The sequence below is a fragment of the Poeciliopsis prolifica genome, unplaced genomic scaffold (genome assembly GCF_027474105.1).
Source record: "Poeciliopsis prolifica strain line A6 unplaced genomic scaffold, Auburn_PproV2 SCAFFOLD004, whole genome shotgun sequence".
Lineage (NCBI taxonomy): Eukaryota > Metazoa > Chordata > Actinopteri > Cyprinodontiformes > Poeciliidae > Poeciliopsis > Poeciliopsis prolifica.
In genome coordinates this window covers 2321544-2345210 of record NW_026562379.1, presented here as the reverse complement: position 1 = coordinate 2345210, position 23667 = coordinate 2321544, and the positions used below count along the sequence as shown (strand labels likewise).

At 40.5% G+C, this 23667-nt stretch overlaps 1 protein-coding gene across 2 annotated transcripts in view; it reads left to right on the top strand.

Annotated features, from left to right (window-relative positions):
- pafah1b1a (platelet-activating factor acetylhydrolase 1b, regulatory subunit 1a) overlaps positions 1–23667 on the top strand; it is a 32961-nt gene that overhangs the window by 6165 nt on the left and 3129 nt on the right. For both annotated transcript variants that reach the window (XM_055028618.1, XM_055028619.1), the window contains 9 exons: positions 1840–2147; positions 11211–11295; positions 15028–15102; positions 15339–15545; positions 18789–18957; positions 20947–21049; positions 21167–21395; positions 23139–23240; positions 23366–23522. In XM_055028618.1, the coding sequence (XP_054884593.1) occupies positions 2116–2147; positions 11211–11295; positions 15028–15102; positions 15339–15545; positions 18789–18957; positions 20947–21049; positions 21167–21395; positions 23139–23240; positions 23366–23522 (1159 nt within the window). In that variant the 5' untranslated portion in view covers positions 1840–2115. The remainder of the gene's footprint in view (positions 1–1839; positions 2148–11210; positions 11296–15027; positions 15103–15338; positions 15546–18788; positions 18958–20946; positions 21050–21166; positions 21396–23138; positions 23241–23365; positions 23523–23667) is intronic.

Here is a 23667-nt window from a genome sequence, read left to right as displayed (position 1 = left end):
AGTAAGGTGCCTTTCTTGTATCAATGTTCTCTGTATGAATAGCGATAAGTCATTCACAATTTAGTTCTGTGATCCTGGCAGCTGCCAGAAAACCCTGCATGTCATAATCCACTGGCAGTCTGCTGTAGGTGGACGTTTGGACAGCTGTCAAGTGGTGATGTGAGGGTTCAGAGGTCAGGGATCTGTTATATCTTTCTGTTGTTCATGCTTTCTACAGTCTTGGAGCCAAATAAAAGTTTTAGTGAACAGCAGCGATTAAAAATGTCACATTAGAGGCATCATGTGATGATTGGACGGTGTTCATGGGGTGAACACGGTCTGGAATGAGACTGAAGCTGCATTTTTTTTTGTGAATGGAAACGGAGAGTGACATATTGCCTCTTTTAGAGCACGTCAAGGCAATTTTGAATTGAAATTTTAAGGGTGCCGACCCTCAGTTGGTTTGAGTGCGCAGTAGCATTTTATGGAGCAAATGGTGCAGAGAATGTCACAACTCTCTCCAAAGATTTTGTGTTGGGAACAGCGGGTTTCACCCGAACATTCGGCCGACCATTGTCCAGTTTGGAACGCTGGGAGGATATCCTGGATAGAAGCAAACCCCAACTACAGATGTTCAGTAGGTTTACCTTCATTACTGATGTCACTTGATATTTTTCCGATTGCGTGTTCGAGTTGAAAGCCTTCGTAGTAGCAGATATGGGCCTGGTCGACAACTAAAATCATTGTGACGGTGGTTACCATTATTGTCTTTTAGCAAAAAGGATCTGGGATCAAATGCCAGTCTGGGTTGCTTCTGCAGGGCATTTTTTGATGTTCTCCATTTACATGCGTGAGTTCTCTCTGGGTACTCCCAAAGGAGAAACGCATAACAGTGATGGACTGTTGTCCCTCCAATGACCGCTGGACCGCACTAGCGTCTGGGTGGAGGGATTTCCAGTTGTTATAACTTGCTGGTTTTGCTCATAGTCTTAATGACCATTTTCTGTACTTCCCTTAATATTCATTCATAACAGAAGCCCAAATAGTCAAAATATGCCGATGTCTGTCTTCACGAAATTATGTAAATTCATTGCAAGTCTTTAGAGAAAGCCGTTTGACTTAACTTGAACCTTTCTTGTCTGATATCTGTTCCGGTTGACTAAAGCGATTACGCCAAGTGCCTAGTTCACAGAACAGTATTGAAATGTTAACTGCAAATAATTTTGCTCATATAAACTGTTTCTCACAAAGAGCGCTTTATTCCAGATTTTGCAAAACAATTTTCTTTTATCGCTCAACCAGGCAGCTCTTGTGATCAAATGATGTTGAGATTTTACGGTCAGGAGACTTTGCTAGGAGTACAAGTGCTACTCCAGCCTTTATGGGTTTGTTCTATTTTTTTATTGAATTTTTTTTTGTTCGTAGTGCTGGTAACCTGTGAGGTGAAGTATGTTTCTTTAAAAAATGTAGGTCAATGCTTGAGAGGCAGTGGCCGCAGGAGAAGAGTGCTGGCAGTGCAGATTAGGAAAGTGGATGTGAGGAAACGATTATCGAATGTGTGTGGATTGGACAAATTTTCTCAAAAATAGAGAAACAAATTAATTTCAGATACTCTGAAGTCTATTCTGTATTGCTCTTGGTGTCAGAGGTATTCTGTCATAAAGCAAGTTTCTTTCAAAAATAGAGCTATATTGTGTTATATTTAGACATTGTTGACTGAATCTTAATTAACTTTTTCTCTCTGGTGCAAACACTATGACATTAACCCTGGGCTACAAACGTCTCTATCCCCTCCTGCTCCTCATGTTGTTTTTTCATGCATATCTAATGCTGACTTTTCCATTTCCCTGTCCTCCCCAGATGCGGTGTAGACTTGACTGGTGACCGGTCTGCACGCTCGCCGCTTCTCTCATTCCTGGAGATAGTCAAGTTGGAGGGGGGGCAGATTCCTGCGTTCCCCTCCTCTTTGTTTGGAACAAAAACCAACCGCTTGCGCCCCGAGTACACGACCCGCCCTGTCTCGTCGTTCCTGGCTCAGCACAGCTCGTCCTTTGACTGAGGAGATCGCTCGATCTGCAGGAGATTCACTTTCAACCTGCTGATCCATCCCGGCCCCGCCCATAATCCCCCGTCGCCATGGTGCTGTCACAACGGCAACGAGACGAACTGTAAGTTGTTGAAGCACCTCTCTGGAGATTTGCGCAATTTCACATTGAACTTGAATTTGTAAACTGTTCTTGCCTCAAGTGACGGTTCATACACTTTCTGTGATGCCTTTCTGTTTTCACTGTGTGAAAAGAGTGAAAACTGTTTTTATGAAGAGTTGTGGACAAATTCATATAATTCGGTTGCAAAAGGTTCTCCACACATTTTGTTCCACAAATTTTACATGCTTACACAATATAGAAAATCACACTTTGTTATACTTCTTGTTTAATCAGCTTGTAAAGTGGGCTACTTTTATGAAAGAAACTGAAGCCATGAGTACATGATTTACCAAAAAGTATATAAAACTTTAATGCTGTATTTGATCTCTAAGGGTTTTTTAATTGGCCAATATTTTAGCTCAGATTCCATTTTAGTTTTTCTAAAGTATTGATGTGAAGTTCTTTTGTTTTGAACATTTTTGTCAATATGTTGTCGGGCAGTGTCATGCCCCCTACCTCAACCTGTCTAATCAAATCTGAGGTTTGAACATGCAGCTGCTACTGATTTGAATCCCGTGTTTCTTGAATCTGGTCAGAAACATGAGCACAGATAACCAACATCAAAGAGGCTTCATATCGCCTCAAGCAAGATCTGTCGGTACAAAAACTTATAGATAGAATTATTAGCTTGTTTTTCCAAACTAAAAAGATAAACACCTCTTAATATTGCCATTCATTATAAAGATGGACCTCTCTCTGTGGTGAGGCAAGGGGATATATTGACACAGGATGTAGTTTATTTCAGGAAGTGTTTTTCTTTTTCCCTCATCAAAGAATCAATGTGGTGTTGACATTTCCGGAGCCCTCCTGAGACCTGAAGCTCAAATCTATTGATCTCTCCCTTGCACCAAGGAACTGTTATGTTTACGGTAGGACTTTTGTAAATGAATATTTTAGTAATCGAGTATTCTATTAATTATTCTTGCAATTCATCGAGTAATCGGATAAAAAGAATGGATAAATTAAAAATATTGCTGTTAAATTTAACATAACAGCAGCGTTACAGATATAATCAGTCCAAATTTTTATATTTGAGCATCCTTAACAATTACTTTGTTGTAGTTTAGAAAATTAGGTTGCAGGCAAATGATCAAAATGCTATCACGTAATCTATGGATGTTTTCTGGTCAAAAACACACCTGATAGTCTGGTTAGTAGACCTGGTTTGATTGGAGACAAACGGTTAGATTTTGAGCTGATGCGGTTTACTTTCACAGTGCACTGTCAAATGAACCAAAGTAAAAAAAAAAACTACTACTGACTTAAGCATTCTGAAACCTATTAAGAAGACATAGGCGCATTTTCTTTATTCAAGAAATGTGAACAAAAATGGAGAGTTGTCAAATTTTAGCAATGGCAGAATTTCTCTCTTTGGAAAAATACCACAAGCTAGTGGTAGACTCAGTTTGTTTTGCTTGCATTTACCCAGAATGCCCTGCTTTTGGGGTGGTTTCCAGTCAAAAGGCATTCATAATATTAATTTAAACCACACCGCGGTTCATTTCATCCATACTTAGACCTAGGTTTGTAGACAGTTTGCATAAAAGTTTGATTTCCCTGTCCAAACAAACCAAACTTTCTAGACAGATGAACTAGATTAGATTAAAGTGGACTAAAGAGAGCTGGAGTGAATGAACCCTAAGTTCCCAATAAGATGCATTGAATTTGTGGTTGTATTGTGGCAAAATGTGAAAAAGTTCAATTTGTATAAATGTGGTGAACTCAGTCTGTGGGCTTGGTAATTAACTACTGTGTGGCACTAAAAGTATACAACAATTGGATCTTAAAGGTCATAAGAGAGGTTTGTCTATGAAGAATACAGCAGAAATAAATCGAAGAGAGGAGTAAGCAGTTTTGGTAAATTTTCATTTTGTTTCGCTCTGTCAAAAGAAAAAAAAAAAAGCTTCAGCGTTCACATGACGAGGCACTTCACATTCCTGACAGTGTTTCAGTGTATCTGTGGTTGTTGCCTTGCAAAGGTCTGTTGGTATGGAGGCGTCTATTGGAATGCTAATCATCGCCATTCAGAGGAAGTGTTGAAGATCCCCACCACCACCAACAGTCACTACGACCCCCAGCCCCTCTTAACCCGGTTCTTAGCAGCACACGTCTTCGGTGCCATCACTCACAGGAAACACTTGTGGGACCGCTGGAGTCGCATTCAAATGGCCGTTGCGTTCCACCCGCCGGAGACGTCCCTACTCCCAGTTGGATCTCTCATTGATCGGACCATAAAGCGACTCTAAGATTGAGTTTCCTGACTGGCTCCCTCATTTTGGGATACGAACCCAGCGGGCCTTTTCAGTGCATCGCACAATAACCGTTAGATTGCTTGCCATCGCACCACATCTTTCTTTGTTTCACTTTAACACACATTCAGCTAATAAATTTCCTTATTTTTTCCCCCTCTGTTTTGCTATTTCCAGTAACTGTTCAGTTTGGTTCAGTATGTAAATGTAATTCACACAGACATGGAAATCAATGCATTGCTCTTAGTCCCACGTTTTGCTTCTTGAGCTTGATGAATTGCTCTTCGACACAGCGTTTAAGTTCAGCACATCTTAAAAAGATAATCTTTGTCCTCTAAATCGATGTGATTTTTGTCAGCACCACAGTCAGCTGCTGTGTTGGTTCAGCATCTTCACAACAACTCTATTTTTGCCTGTTTCAACCAATGAAAGCGTGTTTGTGTTTCTGTGTAGGGTCAAAGGACTCATCCCTGGCAGCGTGTTGTTGAAACAGATGCATAACACAAAATATCTGCTCTCCTAAAATACCCAGGGGCAGCCATGTGGCAAATGGGCTCTTGCTTTTGTGGCTCCTCTGAGCCTTACAAAGAAAATCCCTTCGGCCACCTCCATTTCGTAGTCAGCAAGACGCGTCATGTGAGTTGTGCTCGCCATCTTTCTCCTGCAGCGAATGCGGTGTCATAATGGTTATTTAAAGATTTAGATGTAGAATGTTGGAGAGGAGTCACTTTCTTCAACCTGGGACAGATATGCTGGGTAAAAGCTACGCTGCAATGATCATCCTACCTGCATCGGTGGCTCCAATTTCTGCAACTCTCTAAAGAGGTTTGTGGCTCGTTAAAAGTACAAAAATAACAAACACAAAAATGAGAAAAATGTGTGGCGGTGTTGCGAGGTGATGGGCTCGGGATGCTAGGTAATCAAGCAGTTCCCGCCGATTGTGACTCAGTAATTAGAAGATTTTTCAAATGGTTCATTTTCCAGACACCAAAACAAAACACATTATCTTATTGCCAGAAAACTGCTATGCATATTTTATTTTATTCATTAATTTGCAGTTTTTTGTGCTTTGACTGTTTCTGAAAGCAGTGGAAATCCAAATCAATTTAGCATCATAGATCTCCTTTAAGGAATACGCTGACAGTACCAATGATAAAAATAGATTTTAAAATTCAGTAAGACTGACATTACATGTGGCCTAACATGTGGGATTACCATTATTAAAGTAGTTGTAGAAGATGGAGAAGTGATTATAAATATCGGTATGAACGTGATTTGCATGATTTTCTGGCTGCATCCAAACATATTTGCACTTTTAAACAGTACATCAATATATGATAGCTGAGAGACATCTATTAGTCGAAGTCGTTCCTCATGATACTATCAGTGTTTCATGCAGTGATTTTGCGATGACAATAAATGTATAATGTATTTTGCCGCCCCAGTATTGGTGTGTTCATTTAAACCAGGGTTCTGACACCTTTCCGATCCAAAGAGCCACTTTTTCCCTAAGTGCAGCTAAATGAAACTCATGTGGAGCCACAGACATAAAGACAACTTATGCTCAAGTTATGTAAATAATTAGCAATTTTAATAAAGATCTGCCTTATTGTTACATTTCTGTGATTACGTTTTGTTTTTATTATTATTATTATGCGCTTCATTTTAATCTAAACTCTGTGTATAAATGGGTGTCAGAGGAAAAAGCATCACTGTGTGCTACACACCCCTTCATGAAAGAAGTGTGTTTTAGTGTGTACTCCACACAGCTGGCTTTTCAGCCGTGTTTTTCTTTAGATCTGCAGGTACGTGCTTGTAATCTTTACAACAAAGAGCAAACATTGCATCCATTGTTGCACCAACCAAATTCATGCTTGATTTAAACACTTTAAATTAGTTTTTTTTTTTTTTTTTATGTCTCTGGGCTGGTTCCCTTTGAAGTTTTCTCATGGCTTAATCGTTGATCCCCTCTGCGATCTTCCTCTTAGTTTGAAAGTGAAACTCTCATGTTCTGAGAGGTTTTCTCCTTATGGCGTGACCTCTACCTCTTTCTGCTTGAAATAATGTGATTGACCAGCTGTGTGGTCAAGCAGTGGCTGTCCTCGGGTGACATGTCTCTTGTCACTGTAAATATTCCTGTTTCACTCTGCAGATAACAAGATGGATCTTAAATCTTAATCAGTAACAGATTTAACAGGGATCCTTTTATAACTGAGCAGTTAAGCAAACCTATCATGAGATTTCTGTGTTGTTTTTGTGTAACTTTCTCTTTGAAGTCATCAGCTCGTTCAGTACATGCTTAAATTAGCTCTCCACCAGTCTACTTTCCTTCATGCTTCGTCTGCTCAGCTGAAGGCGCCTCTTGTTGCTTTTACCCTACAGCCTTTCTGAATCTGTGCACTGATTATTTTTAATAGCATTGATTGTTTTTTTTTCTCTTTTGAGATTAAGCAATCAGCATTTCTGTTACAAGTTTATTTAGGAACAACTCATCTTGAAATGGGCGAACACGTTCAGTCTCAGGTGTTTCTGTTACTTTGTTTGAGCACTTTGAAAAATGTTTCACGGTTCTTTTGGTTCTGAATAGAAGTAACCCGATCAAGCACAAGGTGTGTTTTTTTTTTTTGTGTGTGTGCGTGTGTTTTCTTTTTAATGGCTAATTTATTGTGTTTAACATAAAATTAACAAACAAGATTAAGCGTAAGTCAGCTCTGCAGGTTTATTTTCGGTTTATTTCCACCTTAGATACAAAATGATCTTGGTTTGCTTTGAATATTCCACAGCTTGTACGTCTGAAAGGTGAAATTATACTTGTTTCGTCAGCAGTTAACTGGATTAACATTTTGTTCAAACCTGTTTAAAATTATGGTGAACATCTGTTGATTGGTGCGTTTACAGACTGAAAATAATGGAAATTCTTAGTGCTATTCCCCTATGAAGTGGGAAATATCAGTTTTTTGCCATGACTTGGACAAAAATTTACCAACTCTGATCTCTTCCAGATTTGAGATTTTCTAGCGTTGAAGTAAAACCGAGAAATGAGAGAAAAATATTGCAAAACCCATAAGGCACTGTGAAATTAACCCCGTCAATCACTGTGTAAATATTATCACACAAAATCAAAAACCCATTTAGTTTTCTGACATCTTAAAATGATTCGTGTAACTCATTTTTTTTGTCTTTCACCCAGAAGCTGGTGATCATTTCATTTTTCAGATGAGATTATATGAGTCACTTCATTGATGATGCGATCATTTGACAGGAAATGGGAGGATGTGACGCAGTTCGGCTGACTCACCTCCTTTCTCTGAAGGATGAGCTCACGCGTCTCTCTTCCTCTGCTTGAATCTGTTCCTGCGGCCGTTTCTGCTGCCTCACTCATCTAAGCTACATCCGTAGCACAGATCCCAGCACTAATGTCATCCACATGAGACGGACCAGCTTAACTCAGACCCTTAACGCATCCCGCAGGTCGACGATGTGTGAGCCATTCGCGAGCCTCCAAAGCTGTTTTTATGTCCTGACAGGCCTTTTATTTCCCTCCAGGGAAGTGAGATTCATAGTTATTGTTGCACTGTTTTGTTTCACCCCTCCCGTGTGTCATCTCTGTCCGCAGCTCTTTCTCTCCATCTTTCTCTGACGACTCATCTAGCTGCTCGTGACCATGGAAACCGGCTAGCTTGCTCCCCTTCTGTCGCCGTCAGTGAACCTCAGTCTGGCTGCCTCTGTTTTCTTTCTTTTTTCCATACAATCAGTGGCGGTTCTGTCTTTTAAAAAACAAAAACACATATTGATGGACGTGGGATGCGTTCGCCACATTCAGGGGGAAACGAAGCGTTTCGGGAGCGGCGGGCGCGCCTTGTCGATGCTTTTAGCTCTGTAGGTGGGTGTATTAATGTGTTGTTGAAACATCAGGAGAAAAATGAGACATTCATCAACATCAACCCATTCTCTTGATCTGTCCCTGAATGTGGATTACATATGAGATAAAAACTTTTTTTTTGCTATTTTAAGATCGACGTAGAGCTACTTTTTGTTCGGCTCTCTCCTCCGTCTTGTGATTCACTTCTTGCATCAGTTTCCTACATATTTAAACACTTTCTCAGACATGCTGCAACACCAAGGCCCTTCTTTTGCCTGCAAGCGGGCTGCAGGTAACCTCCTGCTAACCTTGAGCTGTAACGAGGTCTCTTGTCATGGGGATTCAGCTGGTGGTACGAAGAAAGGGGTTTTAATGCTGCACGCTGCCCCAGAGGGCATGGGGGGCACAGGCTGGGCCGACAGATTGTGGCTCTTCGTACTGGCACGGCGAAGCGTTGCCTCTCTGACAGCTTGTCAGGGATCTTCTGGCGTTAATGGTCTGTGGAAACATCGGAGGGCAGGAAAATGTTGGGTTGCAGGGGAAAAATTTGCTTTGATGCCTTTTGTATTCGTTGTCTCGCGCGCTCTCTTTTTTTGGCTTCAGAATTTTCAAGTTGGAAAAAAAAATCTAAAATAATTGTTCAGAATAAGCCTGTTGAAATCTTCGACTGAAAGTTATGTAGCTTTTTATGAATCTGAATGACTCATAAAGAACCAGAGTGAAAGAAAATGGGAATTTTGAGATGACCTCAGTAAAAATGTCTTGTATTACAGATGGTAGAACTGTAGCCTTACTATTCTCTCGCAGCTTGCTGACAATATTATCCTCTTCTGCGTTAATTTGAACATATTTCGTCTTTCGCTTTGACTTGTTGATGTTTCAGCTTGTTTCATAATCCGTTGCGGTTCCAGTTAATTATGCACAGAGGAAGTATTTCTGCTACTTTACAAACTTTGTGCTTTGAATGTTGTGAAGTTTAATTACAGGCGTTTTTTGCACCAGATTTTAGTGTTTTAACCAGAAAGAAAAGCATCATAGGGCAGTTTATTTCTATCCGTTTTATGCATTCAAACACTAAAGGAATGTGAATAAAGTCTGAGGTTGTACAGTGGTCATATGCTTTAATGTGTAACAAACCATATGCCTACAGCTTTTAATGCAATTTATTCACACAATTTATTTAATACAGTTTTGAATATCAAAGTGGGGCTGATTTGTGAAATCTAACTTCAGAAAATCTGACATCAGGAACCGTCTTTATTGTAATTTTGATAATTTTTAACTAGGAAAATCCAAACTGTGGATGCAACATGAGCTCAACAAGCAAAACAAATCAGATGACGAAGCACTCACCTGATTTGTTTGTATGAACTGCAGCAGTTCACACAGACTCACTGGTTTTGGGTTCAGACTCTGAAAAGCTTATTCACGTGATGGTGATCCAATAAATGTAAATCTAATATCTACATTTTAGTGTATATCACATTGCAAATATAACCATATTTTCTAAAGATGTGCTTCAAACACAACCACTTTTTTATTAGTATTTTTATTTTTACATCAAGCTAATGAACATATTACAGCTTCACTTAAATAATTAGAAAATGTAAGTTCTTTTTTCATTAGAAGCTTCTATTTGTTTTTATTTTCAACATGATTAAAAATAAATTTTATGACCAAGATTTTTTTTTTACCATCTCTACATTACCTGATTATCTATGATCTAATAATTTTAACAAAAGCAGAAAGCATTACTATAATTTCTAATTTCACTATATATGTTGAAATTATGTTCAATATTTTATAGTGATAACATTCAAATTCATTTCCTGAAGGAAACGTACATGAACAAGCCAGTGTTTTTTTGGGGGGGGTAATGGGTATTTAGTTTTTGTTTTCTTGTATGTTCTTAATTTAACCTTTACCTTTTGGTTTGGCGCTTTTAGTCGATGGAGAAGCAGCACTATAAATAATTCCCTTTTCTGCACCCTCATGAGAAACTAATTAAATGGAGAATAAAACCTGACCTGTTGAGACTATGTGACTTAAGCCTCATTAATAACTCTTGGTAAATTGAACTGCTGCTGATTCTGCAGTCGTAACCAAGCCCTGTGTGTATGTGTGTTGAATGCTTGTGTGTGTTATAGGTGGAAGCTCACGAGACTTTAAAAAAAAAAAAGGAAGAGCGAAGGCAGCTTCCCCTCTCCTGGTGTTCTCCTGCCTACTCTATTGTCTGTGCTATCTGTCCATCTATCTTCACATTTTTGAATTTGCAGGCCTACCTCTTGGATCCCCGCCACCTTTTGTGTCTTCGAAGTGCTGCTTTTGTTTGTCTGTAAACCTGAGCCTGACAAGGAGAAGCACCAGCTACCCAGTAGCCAGAAGCTTGCTGGGTTTGCAGGGATTATTGTGTCTGCCAATGATTTTTGTCTGTTTCTTTCTCTGCGTGGGGTTGGTGATGGTGAGATAGAGACACTGGGTTTCATTTTCCACATATATACACCACAGGGAGTTGTCCGTTCTCCTTGTTTGCCCAGAGCAGTAGGAACTCATTACAGAAGCTCGACAGATTCTCTCTGAATTTGTGGCAAACTGGTAGAAATATATCTGCAGGAGAGAGCATGAGAGGGTGTGTACATGACGCTAGAGGCAGATCCAGCTGGATTTAGGGATGCAGAAGCATTTGGATTTCCTTTAGTGATCCAATCCTCTGTGTGTGTGTGTGGTGGGGTGGGGGGCATGTTCAATTTGCATCTTTGTCTGACACCTTTTGCTGAACGTGCTCATTTTCTGTCTTTGTTTTACAGTTCTGAATGCATTTCCCATTAACCATGCCGTTTCTCGTGGCACTTTAACCACTATCTAGTCTGCTAATCTGGAGAACTAATTATGGCTCCTCTTTGTCTCTTTCAGAAATCGAGCAATAGCCGATTATCTACGTTCCAATGGATACGAAGAGGCTTACTCCACCTTCAAGAAGGAAGCGGAATTAGATAATGTGAGTAGATTAAAAATGGACTCGCACACATCCGCCCTGCACCAACACCAATTTATACCAACAGTATGCCTTGATTCCCCGTTTATTTCTCCTCTTAGTCGACATGTTCTCTAGTGTGACCAGAAGCACCTGCACCCAATTAGCCTGAGTTGTGTGATGGAGGGGAGGGGGGCGAGGTGCAGCAGGACTTTAGTAGCCAAGCTTGACACAAGCTGTTATTCACCTGAAACTTATGGGTTCTTCTTGCTGCCAGACATGCACAGATCTGAATTTTCTGGTTTCTTCCAGGTCTCTGGTTTGTGAATCTTTGACTATTTTAGGTCATCCTAATTTGTTTTAGCATTGCAATATATGAAGATGTTAAAAAAAAAAACACTTTTCTTTCTTGAGAGGATGTTGGTAACTATTATTGAGGGCAGAGATGAAATGGCACCTTATGAGAGATCAACAGCTGTAAAACGATTCACATTTCTTATTTTCTTCACATTGTCTTCAGCATATTGTTGAATAAAGTGATTAGTATTACAAAAACAGCTTTTCTTTGTTGTGTATGTTCCACAACAAAGACTAAAAGCTTGAAAGGATGAAGAGAAGCACATTTAATATTCTCCATCCAGCTTTCTTGTGAACTGCTGAAAGACTTGCTCTCTCTCGTTTTCTTGGAGCCTGATCTTTTGTGTTTCCTTTGACATTAACAAAATTACAATGAGATTAAATAAATTTGAAAATTCTTGTAGTTATCTGTTTTTTTTTCCCCCTTGGATTCTTTTCATATATAAAAAGAATCAAACATGATTAATATGAGAGTAATCATGTTCATATTCAAAGATTGGAACATTTTATTAGAATCACAATAGGATCTATTTTTACCCTTTGCTCTCATTAAAATTTATAGACTGTTACTTAGATGATAGATATTATAGCTTTAGAACAACATAAAGGAAAAATACAAAGCTTTAACTAAAATAATTTTTTAGTAGCGGCTGCTCATTGCATGACAATTATTTCTAATATATTTAGATCCTCTTTCAATCGTCGGCTCAGCCTCGTATTTTCAGCCCCACATAGCAGTCTTTCACCTTGCCTCCACGTGATCCTCTGCTGGTGTGTCTTTATCTGCTTCCCTCCCAGTCATTTTCCATGTGGCAGCTCTTTGGAAGCAACCTGAATAATAGATGAATGGCACAGAGGGGATCATTGCACCCTGTTGGGTTGTAGCACTGAGCCACACACACCTTAGCAGAGCCGTGCCAAACAGCCAAGTGGTTTAGCCCCTTATTCCTGATTCCTCATCATGAAGCTTTTTACTATATTTTAGTTTGGAGGGAAAAATGTATCCACTTAAATGTCCTTCACCTTGTGGCTACTTAAGTTGCAGGTTGAGGTCAGGGCTTATCAGTCTCTTTAGCAGAAATAATTAATGGAAGTCATTCTCCATTTTTTTTTTTATTTCCTAGATGAAAGAAAAATGCACATACCTGCATGCACAGGAAAACACACATATGTTCATCATCAATTGCCAACCGTCTGGCAGACTGCACTGTCTGGCACTTGTGGTTCAGTTTGCATCTTTGTGTGTGTTAACATCCAGGCAGATGGCAAGATTAGATGATTGAAGACTTGTCCAGACGAAATTTCTTGTTCTTTTATATTGTTCTTCTTTTTCCTCCTTTATTACCCCTCCTTATGTGTCTTTCCTTTTCATAGTTTGGGTCCTTCAGAGGAATCCCCATTCTGTCATTAGAAAGTGCTCTAGATAGACACAGAGACATCTTCTGGATGATGTTGCTTTGTTTAGAGCCGAGGGTGTAGCTGTGAACTAGGAGCACAATGTTAATTTTCCCCCTCACTGGCGCTGTAGCTGTCTGTCGGTGTGGGTTTTTGATGCTTTGATAGTTTGTAGCGCCCTCAAGGCATGGGTAGAGACACGCAGAAGTACTGGATCTGTTGTTTGCTCAACATAAAACAACACCTCCTGTTTATTTGTAGTATTAGTTGGATGCAACCTAGTATTGCACAAAGGTGAGAAGGGAAGACCAATTAGAGAGGTAGATCTCTGATTGGTGATTATGGTTAGTGCTGACCAGAACTCTTGTCATCTAAAAGTCAGTCAGGGTGGAGCTGTCAGCGTCACACAAGAGTCCATTGATGGAGGAGGAGAAAAACGTCACTGCTTGAGATGAGCAAGAGCGTCCAGTTTGTTATCACAGTCGTACGACGTTAGGAGTTTGGGTTTAACCTCTCCGCCAAGTCAGAGTTTAACATGTGGTGGAAATGTTTTCCTGAATGCGATGAACCATGAGACGGCATACTGAACTACAACTTACCGCACAGTGGAAATGAGACATTAGAGAACCGACTCCCCATCATCAGAAAGCTGCAACTGCATTAAAATCCTTCAAGTTATGGGATATGGCTGTCTGAGCAAATAAAACTCCACTAAAAGGAATGACGGACACTAACGTTTTAATGTGGTTTTTAACACATTAAAATACCAAAAGAACCGAATCGTAATATCCAGGTAAGATAAAAAAATAAGACTCCCCAAACTGGTATTTGAGATGAAAAAGCTTAAATTTGCTGTCAGAAGTTTTGTTAGATAATTCATGTTTTATTCTAAGTCTCTAGAGATGCCCTTTAAAGCCTGTTTGGGATCAATCATTAGTGATTTATAGTGGGACCAAAGGTGAGGTCTTACAAAGCACTACAGCTAAACTGGATTTCTCTGTCATTTCAGAACAAAATCAGCATGAGAGTGCTGAGGTTGAGCTTTAAGCAGTCTTTAGCATCGGCATCTAGTGATGAGCGCTGTTAGCATTACTAGCAGTCTTAGTGTATTCCCTGTCTAACAAGTAGATATCTAAAAATACTCTTTTGAGACCATTAGAAGTGGCTTCTTCAATTAGACAAAATCAAACTGCTTTTTAAAATGTTCCTTCTCAGTGAAGTTGAACGGCCCACAACAGGCTGATCACTGGTCAACGCTGGCCAAGTGTTGAATCACTGGATTTCTCAATCCACTGCAAATGGAGATCTAGTTGAAGATGTATAAAAGTAAAGGTCAACGTTACAGAGTAAATGTTTTGATTTGTTTTCACTTGAAGCCTCTCACTTTGTCGCTTTTATAAAAACTGAAACATTTTTTTGGTCATTTGCTCGGCTCATTTTAGCCAAATTTCCTCAATGTTTTCGACTTGGACTCGTCTTTCCTCAAAGGAACTCTGAAATCAAAGTGCCTGAAGCAGCAAAGCAAACCTTGTTGTTTTGAACACAATTTAAAATTTTGATGGACACGTAGCAAAATTGGTCAACAAAGGCCACAGCTAGTGACCAGCTCAGGGTGTTAGCCTGCAGGTGGAATCAGACTTGTCTGCCAGCGCTGCTACAAGTTAACTTCCACCGCTGCCTCTGTCCCGGCTGTGTGGCAGTAAGCTGCCTAAGCCTTTCTGCAAGAGATTAGCTTGTGTGAGAAGGATTAGGACTAGTCCCTCAGTGTGTGTGTGTGTGTGTGTGTAGTATAAGTGTGTGTGGTGTACAGTAGGATGGCAGAGTCTGGAAGCCAGCCTCAGTCTGTGTGTGGTGTGTAAATAATTCCCTGTTCCCTTTTGCTATAGCTGCAGACCTCAACATGCCACTCCAGCTGGCCCCCGTTCCTTAGGCCCCACTGATTATGCTGAGCTCAAGACTTTGATTGGCTTTCTTTGTGTCCGATATCCTCTTGTTCCTGTACAGAATGAAGAACTGGATAAGAAGTACGCTGGCCTTTTGGAAAAGAAATGGACCTCAGTCATCAGATTACAAAAGAAGGTTTGTGGGGTGTTTTTCCTCCTCAAAGAATGCTTGTGGGGATTACAGTCTTGTGAACAGTTCGTGACATTACAGCTGAACACGGTACTAAAAAAAAAAAATAATAAATCACTGACACAAGTTTAAATAATATGTTAGGTAAAAGCTGAAGCTTGACCTTGATAACGAAACATACTTTCCCTTTTTTGTAGTTTGTTTTAAATGAATTTTCCTGTAATGCTGTGAACTCTGGACAGGTGATGGAGCTTGAATCGAAGCTGAACGAAGCTAAAGAGGAAATCACCCTGGGTGGACCAGTAAGTCAGAAGCGTGACCCCAAAGAGTGGATCCCGCGTCCGCCTGAAAGATACGCGCTGAGCGGCCACCGCAACCCCGTCACCCGCGTCATCTTCCACCCAGTCTTCAGCGTCATGGTGTCGGCCTCTGAGGACGCGACAATAAAGGTCAGTGCCCCTGCCAGGAGAGGATTCTGCAAATATCAAAGGGAAAATTCAGCGTTTTAAGTGGTTTGTTAAAAGGTAATGACTGGGAGTGACCAGACAAGAACATTTTGTCCTGTAATGTCTATTTGTCTGATACTACATTAGTTCATAAAATCGAAGCTATAGTTTTTTTTTTTAAGCATGTACAGGGCATGAAGGTATAATAAAGTAGCACAGTACGATTCCCCAGTATTCTTCTTTGTGATTGGTGGCTGGATGTCACTTATCAGAGTCTGCAGTGAAGTTGAGAACGTTGCAGGCTTTCCTATCTGGCTTTCAACAAGATTTTGGGAACAATATTTCATTTTCTTCTGCATAAAGAGCATGATCTTCACAACTTTTAGTCCGTTTCCGTTGCAGAGTTCTGATCCACAGTGTTCACCAGGTCACATGACAGACAATTCACAAAGCAGCCTGTTGGTGTCACTGGAAAAGTGAGAAATGCTGATTGATAAGAAAAGGCCAGAACTCTGACATGGTAATCATTTCAAAGTGCCTTGATTGGGACTCAGAACACTTTTACTAATAAATTTCTTGGATGCAGGAAGACTCTGTGCAACTTAAAGAATAGTTTTCCAGCTACAATGATATTATAAATGTACAAAGACAAAAGAAAACTTCTGCCATGTTGAAACAGCTGCTGTCTTAAAGATGTCTGTGGTGATTAGGGATCTTCACAGTCGTATTAAACAGTTATTTTCATTAGTAATTTGCGTTGAAAACTGCTTGGTTGCAGTTCATAACAAATGACCTTTCCATTTGAAATGAACACTGTGAAATGCAATGTGTTAAGGATTTTGGCCTGATGGAAGAAACTCCTGCCATTATTTCGCTCTTGAAGCAGATATTTACTCTGACTCGATATGGTCAACACATTCCATATGGCAGCACAAGCCATACACAGTGATACAACAGTGGTCATTGTCGGAGAAGTCTGCCTACTGTGGGGGGTTTTTGTACGTTTTTAGAAATGGCAAATTGTAGGATTTTACGTTTTTTCTTCCTGTTTTTACGTAAATCATTTTCATATGAACATTTCTCCATCAAGTTAATTTCAACAACATCCTACAGCATGACTATAATGTAGTTCTCAGATGTTAACTATGTTATGGATGGGTGAAATGTAATTTTTTTTTTTACATCTCAATTTATATCTAATTACAGCAAATATATTTTCTTTTGACAGCATTTATATTAGACTGAGTTAATGTTCTGTAAATAGGTTGCATCCCATATTTTGCTAAAGGAATAATTCACAAGCCTTTCTCTCCCATCTTGTGCAGATGGCACAGCTGTTGCTCTGTATGGATGCTATTTAGAAATGCTAATGTCTTTTAGTTTAGGACGTTTGCAGTAGAGGACACTTTTAAATGTATACTGTGGTTTCAGAAGCATTCTTAACTCTTGGCTCTATTTTCATTTTGTCTCATTTCTTTTCCACAGAAGCTAACATTCGGTTAAATGTAGCTGGTCGTTCCTCCTGTTATTTCACCTCCACTGCATTCCCTTCAGCCTTTTCTCCCCCTCTGCATGCACTCTGAATCAAAGATCTCTCTCCAGACATCTGTAGAATCCATATATAACTCCGTCAACCTGCCTCTGGGCACCCTTTGCTGCAGCATCCCTCCACTGGCTCGCTGCACAATCCCAATACTCTGCTGAGCTGTTTGTTATGCATCTATTATTCATGAGACAATAATAGACACTTGTACGTTTCCTACTAGCCTACACCCACACAGCAGGGATCTTTTCCTCAGCGTTTTGGCACAGTGATCCCCCCCTCCACACCCTGCCTCTCAGCATCCTGGCTAATTTATCTTCCACTTAAACCATTAACCGTCCCACCATGAGTGCCCACCTTCAGCTATCCGTCCCCTAGGAGCAGTCAGGCTCTGACTCTAAATTACGAAATCAGCCCTGCTTCTCTACTCGTCTTTCTCTGCTTACCTTTTCCCCCTGTTGTTAGACCTGACTGTGTCCTACTTTCCACCTTAAGAGCTCTATTACATTTTCAAACACACAGACTTCTTCTCTTAGAAACGGACTGAAAAACACTTGTTGGCTTCCCTGAGCTAGAATAGCGAGATTAAAGGAATAGTACTGCTTAATTAGTTCACTCTACAGGTAACAAACTGACCTACAAACATAAAAGCTTGCAACACATTACTTCCTGTTGAAACAGTTTTATTTAAATGTAAGTTTTATTAACTTGGAAATCCCTTGAATTTACCAAGATGGCACAACATTACATGAACGTCTTTCTTGTCTTCGACTGACGTCAAGTGCGCCAAGCAGGAACGAACCATTTCATTTAGATCCAGATGGGTTTGTAATCGACAGGGCGCCAATTTTTTTTCCTATTTCTATGAAGAAAAATAATAATTTTAGGGCAGGCCCCTCTCGGTCCTAACTTTCCCCCCTTTACGGCGCCCCTGAGATCTGTTAAGAGGCATTTGAGCAACATAATCTAACTTAGTTTGTATTCCATAAAAAGCAAATTGAAATTTTTTTTAATTGTAAAGATGAAAGCCATTTCTTCTCTTGTAATAGACATTTTTAAGAAAGTACAGCTTTACAGGCAGAGCTTTTATAGCTCAGAAGCTACTGATGAATAATGCAATGTGCAGTACAAACACATTTCCCCCCTCTGCTCTTTGCACCTCTTGGCCATCTGCAGCTTCCTTCAGAGAGAGCGCTACAAGGGACGGGGGGGCATCTCCTGTTTCCGTCTGCCCAAAACCCCCTCACCCCAAGAGAGACCAGAGGAAGGTTTATCCTGTGACAAACCGTCTGTCTGCTCAAAAGCCACAGACTGAACGGCTCTCTCAGGCTAAAGAATATGACTCTCCTCTGTTCACACCATATTGTGTCTGCAGTCCAGTTGGCGGTGCCAGACTTAGCACAACAAACGGTCTGCTGGCTTTTATCAGGCACTTCTTTAATGATAACAAACTGATTTGTTTTACATTAATTTACCCAAAATACACATTAAATTGCAGTTGATTAGTTTCTTGATATATAAATTTGAACTCCTCCGCACTAGTGAACAAAGCTCAGAAAATGATGACATTAGTGGTTGAAAAGATTTCTGCGACTGACTTTTGTGGCTGTCTAATTTGCGTGTTGCCTTTTGCATTTTCATTAGGAATCGAAAAAACATTTATGAATCGAATTAATTCAAATCAACGCATACTGTGTGTGCAGGTGTGGGACTACGAGACAGGAGACTTTGAACGCACACTGAAAGGACACACAGATTCTGTTCAGGACATCTCATTCGACCAGACTGGCAAGCTGCTGGCATCCTGCTCTGCAGACATGACTATCAAACTGTGGGACTTCCAAGGCTTCGAGTGCATCAGGACCATGCATGGTGAGAGGACGAAGCAGCCGTCTCCACTCTCTGTGCACACAGTGCTGTTGTTTCCAGGTCACTGCTGACTAAATGTTGTTTGACTTGAACATCGTGTTCAGGTGGCACAGAGGCTGTTTGTTGTCACTTCAAAACGAGCTGACGGTCACAACAGATGCCATCCAAAGTGTGACTTCACTGCGTTTACAGGGATGATCAGTTTGTGGGATTTCCATCCTGATTAAGCATTGATCATGTGTTGTTTCTCTTCAAGGCTCCAGTTCGCTTTATTCAGATTATGAAACAATACATCTCTTGGTGTACACACAGTTTTGTATTTGTGAGCACATAACCTCAGTCCAGTGAAGCCAGTGTGTCCATAATGTCAGTAAAGAGACGGGTCAGAATTTCTACCCTACATCTATCACCTGTTGTCTTCAACTTATCGGAGATTGGGTTGCTGGGGCAGCGGTTCTCCCCAGTGACATTCACCCAGGTGTTTCCAGGCCGGATGGGATGAATAATCCCTCCAGTTCTGGCTCTTCCCTCCTACCAGTGGATTGGACCCAGAAAACCTTTAAAGGAGAATTTTCACCAGCTTCCATTTTATTGGCTTTGTAAAACAAAAATGTAACCACTTCAATGTCCAGAAATCACCTGTTCACCCCTTCACCTGTGGAGGCGCTGCACCAAGAACCGCTGAAGCCATCGACAGCAAAACCTCTGAAGAAGGTGCAGAGCACAACTTCCTTCATCACGAAATGTCAACAAAAACGGAGTGCCGTCAAATTTTGGTGGCTGTCGGACTTTACTTTTGTCTTTTGTGAAAGACAAAAAAGTATTTCTGTATCTGGAGAAACGACTCCAGATAGAAAAATGACTGTTGTATTTATCCTGAATGACCTGGGCTGTAGTCCACTTCCTGTTTGTGGCGCCGTCTCCAGTGTGACTTGAATGCAAATGTGACCAAGCGGACCAGAGTTCACTTTAACTGAGCCGATTTAACCGGTTTTGGGAAAGTTTTTTTTTTTTGTTTGTTTGTTTTTGTTTTATCTGCATCAGAGTCCGGTTGTGCAATGACAGCTCCTCAAATGAACCCAACTTTCTAGGCAAATGAACAAGAGTTTGATTAAAGCTGACTGGAAGGCCTGGTGGGAATGCACCCTTGTTTATAGAGATCCTTGCTTGGTTCACCTTTTAACAGCTGAAATGAATTGAGGCAGAGTAGTTTACATGGTCTTGCTCAAATACAGTGCATGCTAAGTTGCTTCTAACACTTACTAAAGGTGCCCATTAATAACTGCCTAAGAATCAATGGTGTGAATATGAATGAAGGTACTGAACCGTTTTGATGTTCAAGCAGAAACCATTGTAACATTTCTCGATGTTATCATGTATTTTGTTGAAGTGAGCAGCAGATTTATGTTGCTGTAAATGAGCTGGCGACTCACTTCTGCAGATATTTACTGGGTTTTAACCTGATTTCCATACAAATCAATCATCCAGAGTCTGCTGGATGGTTTCATTCGTTAATCTACTGTCCACCAATTCTTCTGTTTAATAAAACAAAACCAACAAGGCCAACTGGTGAAGTGGATTGCTGCTATTTGGACAGCAGTGTAATTATCATCTTTAGCAGCAGAGCACATTTTCTGTGTAGCTGCCCCTTTATATCACACACTCACGGCATGTGTGAGCACTCACACACACTCACACGCTTGAGCTGGCCTTTTAGGACATACTTACTGTCTTCCTCATCAGTTTAGCAGCTTAAATACGGCTCAGCGTCTAGTTAAATAGGCATCTCTTATTCTCTGTAGGGAAAAAAAAAAGTCTGCCTGGTTAGTCATTTAATTGCCTAATTACGACCACACCAATTGGCTTTGCAGCACAGAAAATTAACACATTATTTAGAAATACTGCTCAGCAAAGCTCTAAGTAGATTTATTGTTTTAAATGTTCCTGTTTCTTGCTGATAGTTGATTTTATTGTTTGTTTTTTGTTTTTTAGGACATGACCACAATGTTTCATCTGTAGCCATCATGCCCAATGGAGATCACATTGTTTCTGCCTCCAGGGACAAAACCATTAAAATGTGGGAGGTGGCAACTGGGTATGAAAAAAACGAAACAAAACATCCACAAATCATTACAAGCACAAAAGAATCACATAATTTTTGTGCTTTTTACTGACTTTGATGATCTAACATCAATAATTTCCTCCCCAATAGATACTGTGTGAAGACCTTCACGGGCCACAGGGAGTGGGTTCGTATGGTGCGGCCCAACCAGGACGGCACGCTGATCGCCAGCTGCTCCAACGATCAGACGGTCCGTGTTTGGGTCGTGGCCACCAAAGAATGCAAGGCGGAGCTGCGGGAGCACGAACATGTGGTGGAGTGCATCTCCTGGGCTCCAGAGAGTGCACACCCCACCATCCTAGACGCCACAGGCTCTGAGGTGACGAGCTGGTTCAGGGCTGAAACAGTTAACCGATTACTGAAATAATTGTCAACGAATCTAGTTGATAATTTTTGCAGTTGCAGAAAGATCAACATTTTCAGAGTAGTAATTAAGCCAAAATTGTACAAAAATATATTCATTTTGCTTTTAAGATCTACATGATAAAAAACCTGCCTGTAAATGTGCTGTACTCAGAACTCCTCAAAGTGAGGAGTTCTGAGTACTTCACTTCAGGTGAAGTTTTAGCTTCACCTGATTTAAAAAAAAAAAAAAAACTCCCATTAAGCATCTTCTGCTGCCCAATTAATCAGTTCATCCAGAGATTTATGAACAGATCAGCCTTACGCCGTATGTTGTCAGGTCAAAGGTTGGGGTTGTGCTGAGCTTTTGACATGCTGATGTTTGAAATACCCTGGAGCAGGAGATGCTTTCTTTGCTTCAGATGATCAAGCATTCTCTAAAGGAATGCCAAGTTATTGCTATGTACGCAATAAATTGTCTTTTTCTTATTTAATACGGAAATGTAATTATTTCTTTGTATTTGTAATGTGTAAAATGGGCTTAAATGAAAAATTTGCACAAGTTTTTTAACAGTTTGATTAGATTAATCATTGGTCGCAGCCATTAGCTGGTTGTTGTTCATCTGTTTTGAATAAGCTGGTGCAACCTGTCCTTTATTAGCTTTGCGGCTCACGTTGCATTTAACGGCGTCTGCTTGGGCAGGGGCTTGTCAGATGGTGGGAGAGAAGACAAAGCAGCCAGTATGAGATTAGAGTGGTGAATCGGTGCTGCTAGAAACACGTTTACAAGACATACTATCATCTCAGTGGTTAATTGGCAGAGATATCAGACAATCTTTATCCAGCCTTGTGCTCCAATCACCTCCTGAAACCGTTTGGGCTCGTCGAGTTAAGGCAGATCCAAGAGGTAAACTGATGGTCGAGTCCCGAGACGCAGTGACGTTTTCACACTGTGTCGCATTCAGACCGCCTGCGTTCTTCCTCTGCGATCAATGACACGTCGGCAGAGCGTGTAACGTCACCGCTGCTGAGACCGATTTCCACATGAAGCCAGCAGCTGGGAATGAAGGTGGTGTTGGGAAGGACTGAGAGAAGAACCTCAGGGCCGATGGTCAGATCAGGCTCCTCATCATGCCTTGTGATCTGCAGTGTGTCCAATTGTAACCTCGGTGGATTAAAATAGTGTTTTACTTGCAGCAGTTGTTCCAGACCGACATGTGCTCTCTTGCTTGGAAGATGTTTTTTTCTTTGCAACACCTTCGATTCAGTACAGTGGTAGGGTTGAGTTGGCACACTTTTAGATTCAGTCTGCTACAAATGAATTATATAAATAAGCTTTCTTTCTGTTGAGTTGCATAGAAGTTCTTAAACTCTTAAGTTGTGTCTCTGCCACTTTTCCATAGGAAAAACAAAAATTGTTGGACATTGTTCTGTGCAATTCTCTAAGACGATGTGTGTTCAAATCTTTCACTTTTGTCCCAGAGCATCATGCAACCACCACCATGTTTACCGTGTGGTGCAGCAGAGGCACATCTAAAAGTTGCAGGACAGTGGTCCTCCAGTTGTTGTTGAGTTTAGATCCTGAAGTTTTTAATTTAAAGTTGATGGCTAATCTTGTTTGAAAGTAAACTTTTCTCTATCTTTTGGTGGAGAACAATGAACAACTCACATGACTGACTTTTTTTTTTTTTTTTCTTTTTGTGATTTTGTGTTTATGCAGACCAAGAAGAGTGGAAAGCCCGGGCCTTTTCTGCTGTCTGGCTCCAGAGACAAAACTATAAAAATGTGGGACGTAAGCACTGGGATGTGCCTTATGACACTGGTAAGGGTCGCCTTGTTCTAACAATAAAGATGCATATAAAAAAAAAAAACATGGAGGAAGAATGCTTTTCTTCATGAACATGATGAATTTAGGTGGAGCTACATCAGCCTTTGTCTGTCTCTCAGGTTGGACATGATAACTGGGTGCGTGGCATCCTCTTCCACCCTGGAGGAAAGTTTATAGTGAGCTGTGCGGATGACAAGACCTTAAGGATCTGGGACTACAAGAACAAGCGCTGCATGAAAACCCTGAGTGCCCATGAACACTTTGTTACCTCTCTGGGTAAGCTGCACTTTGACCTCTTAAACATGTGACCTTTTATGTGTTATTTTTGTGCAGTTGTTCCCAAATCTTGGTTGACCCAAAAGATATCAAAAATATTCGGCTCTGCATTTACTTTATTTTGCAGATCCCTGTCTGTAAAATG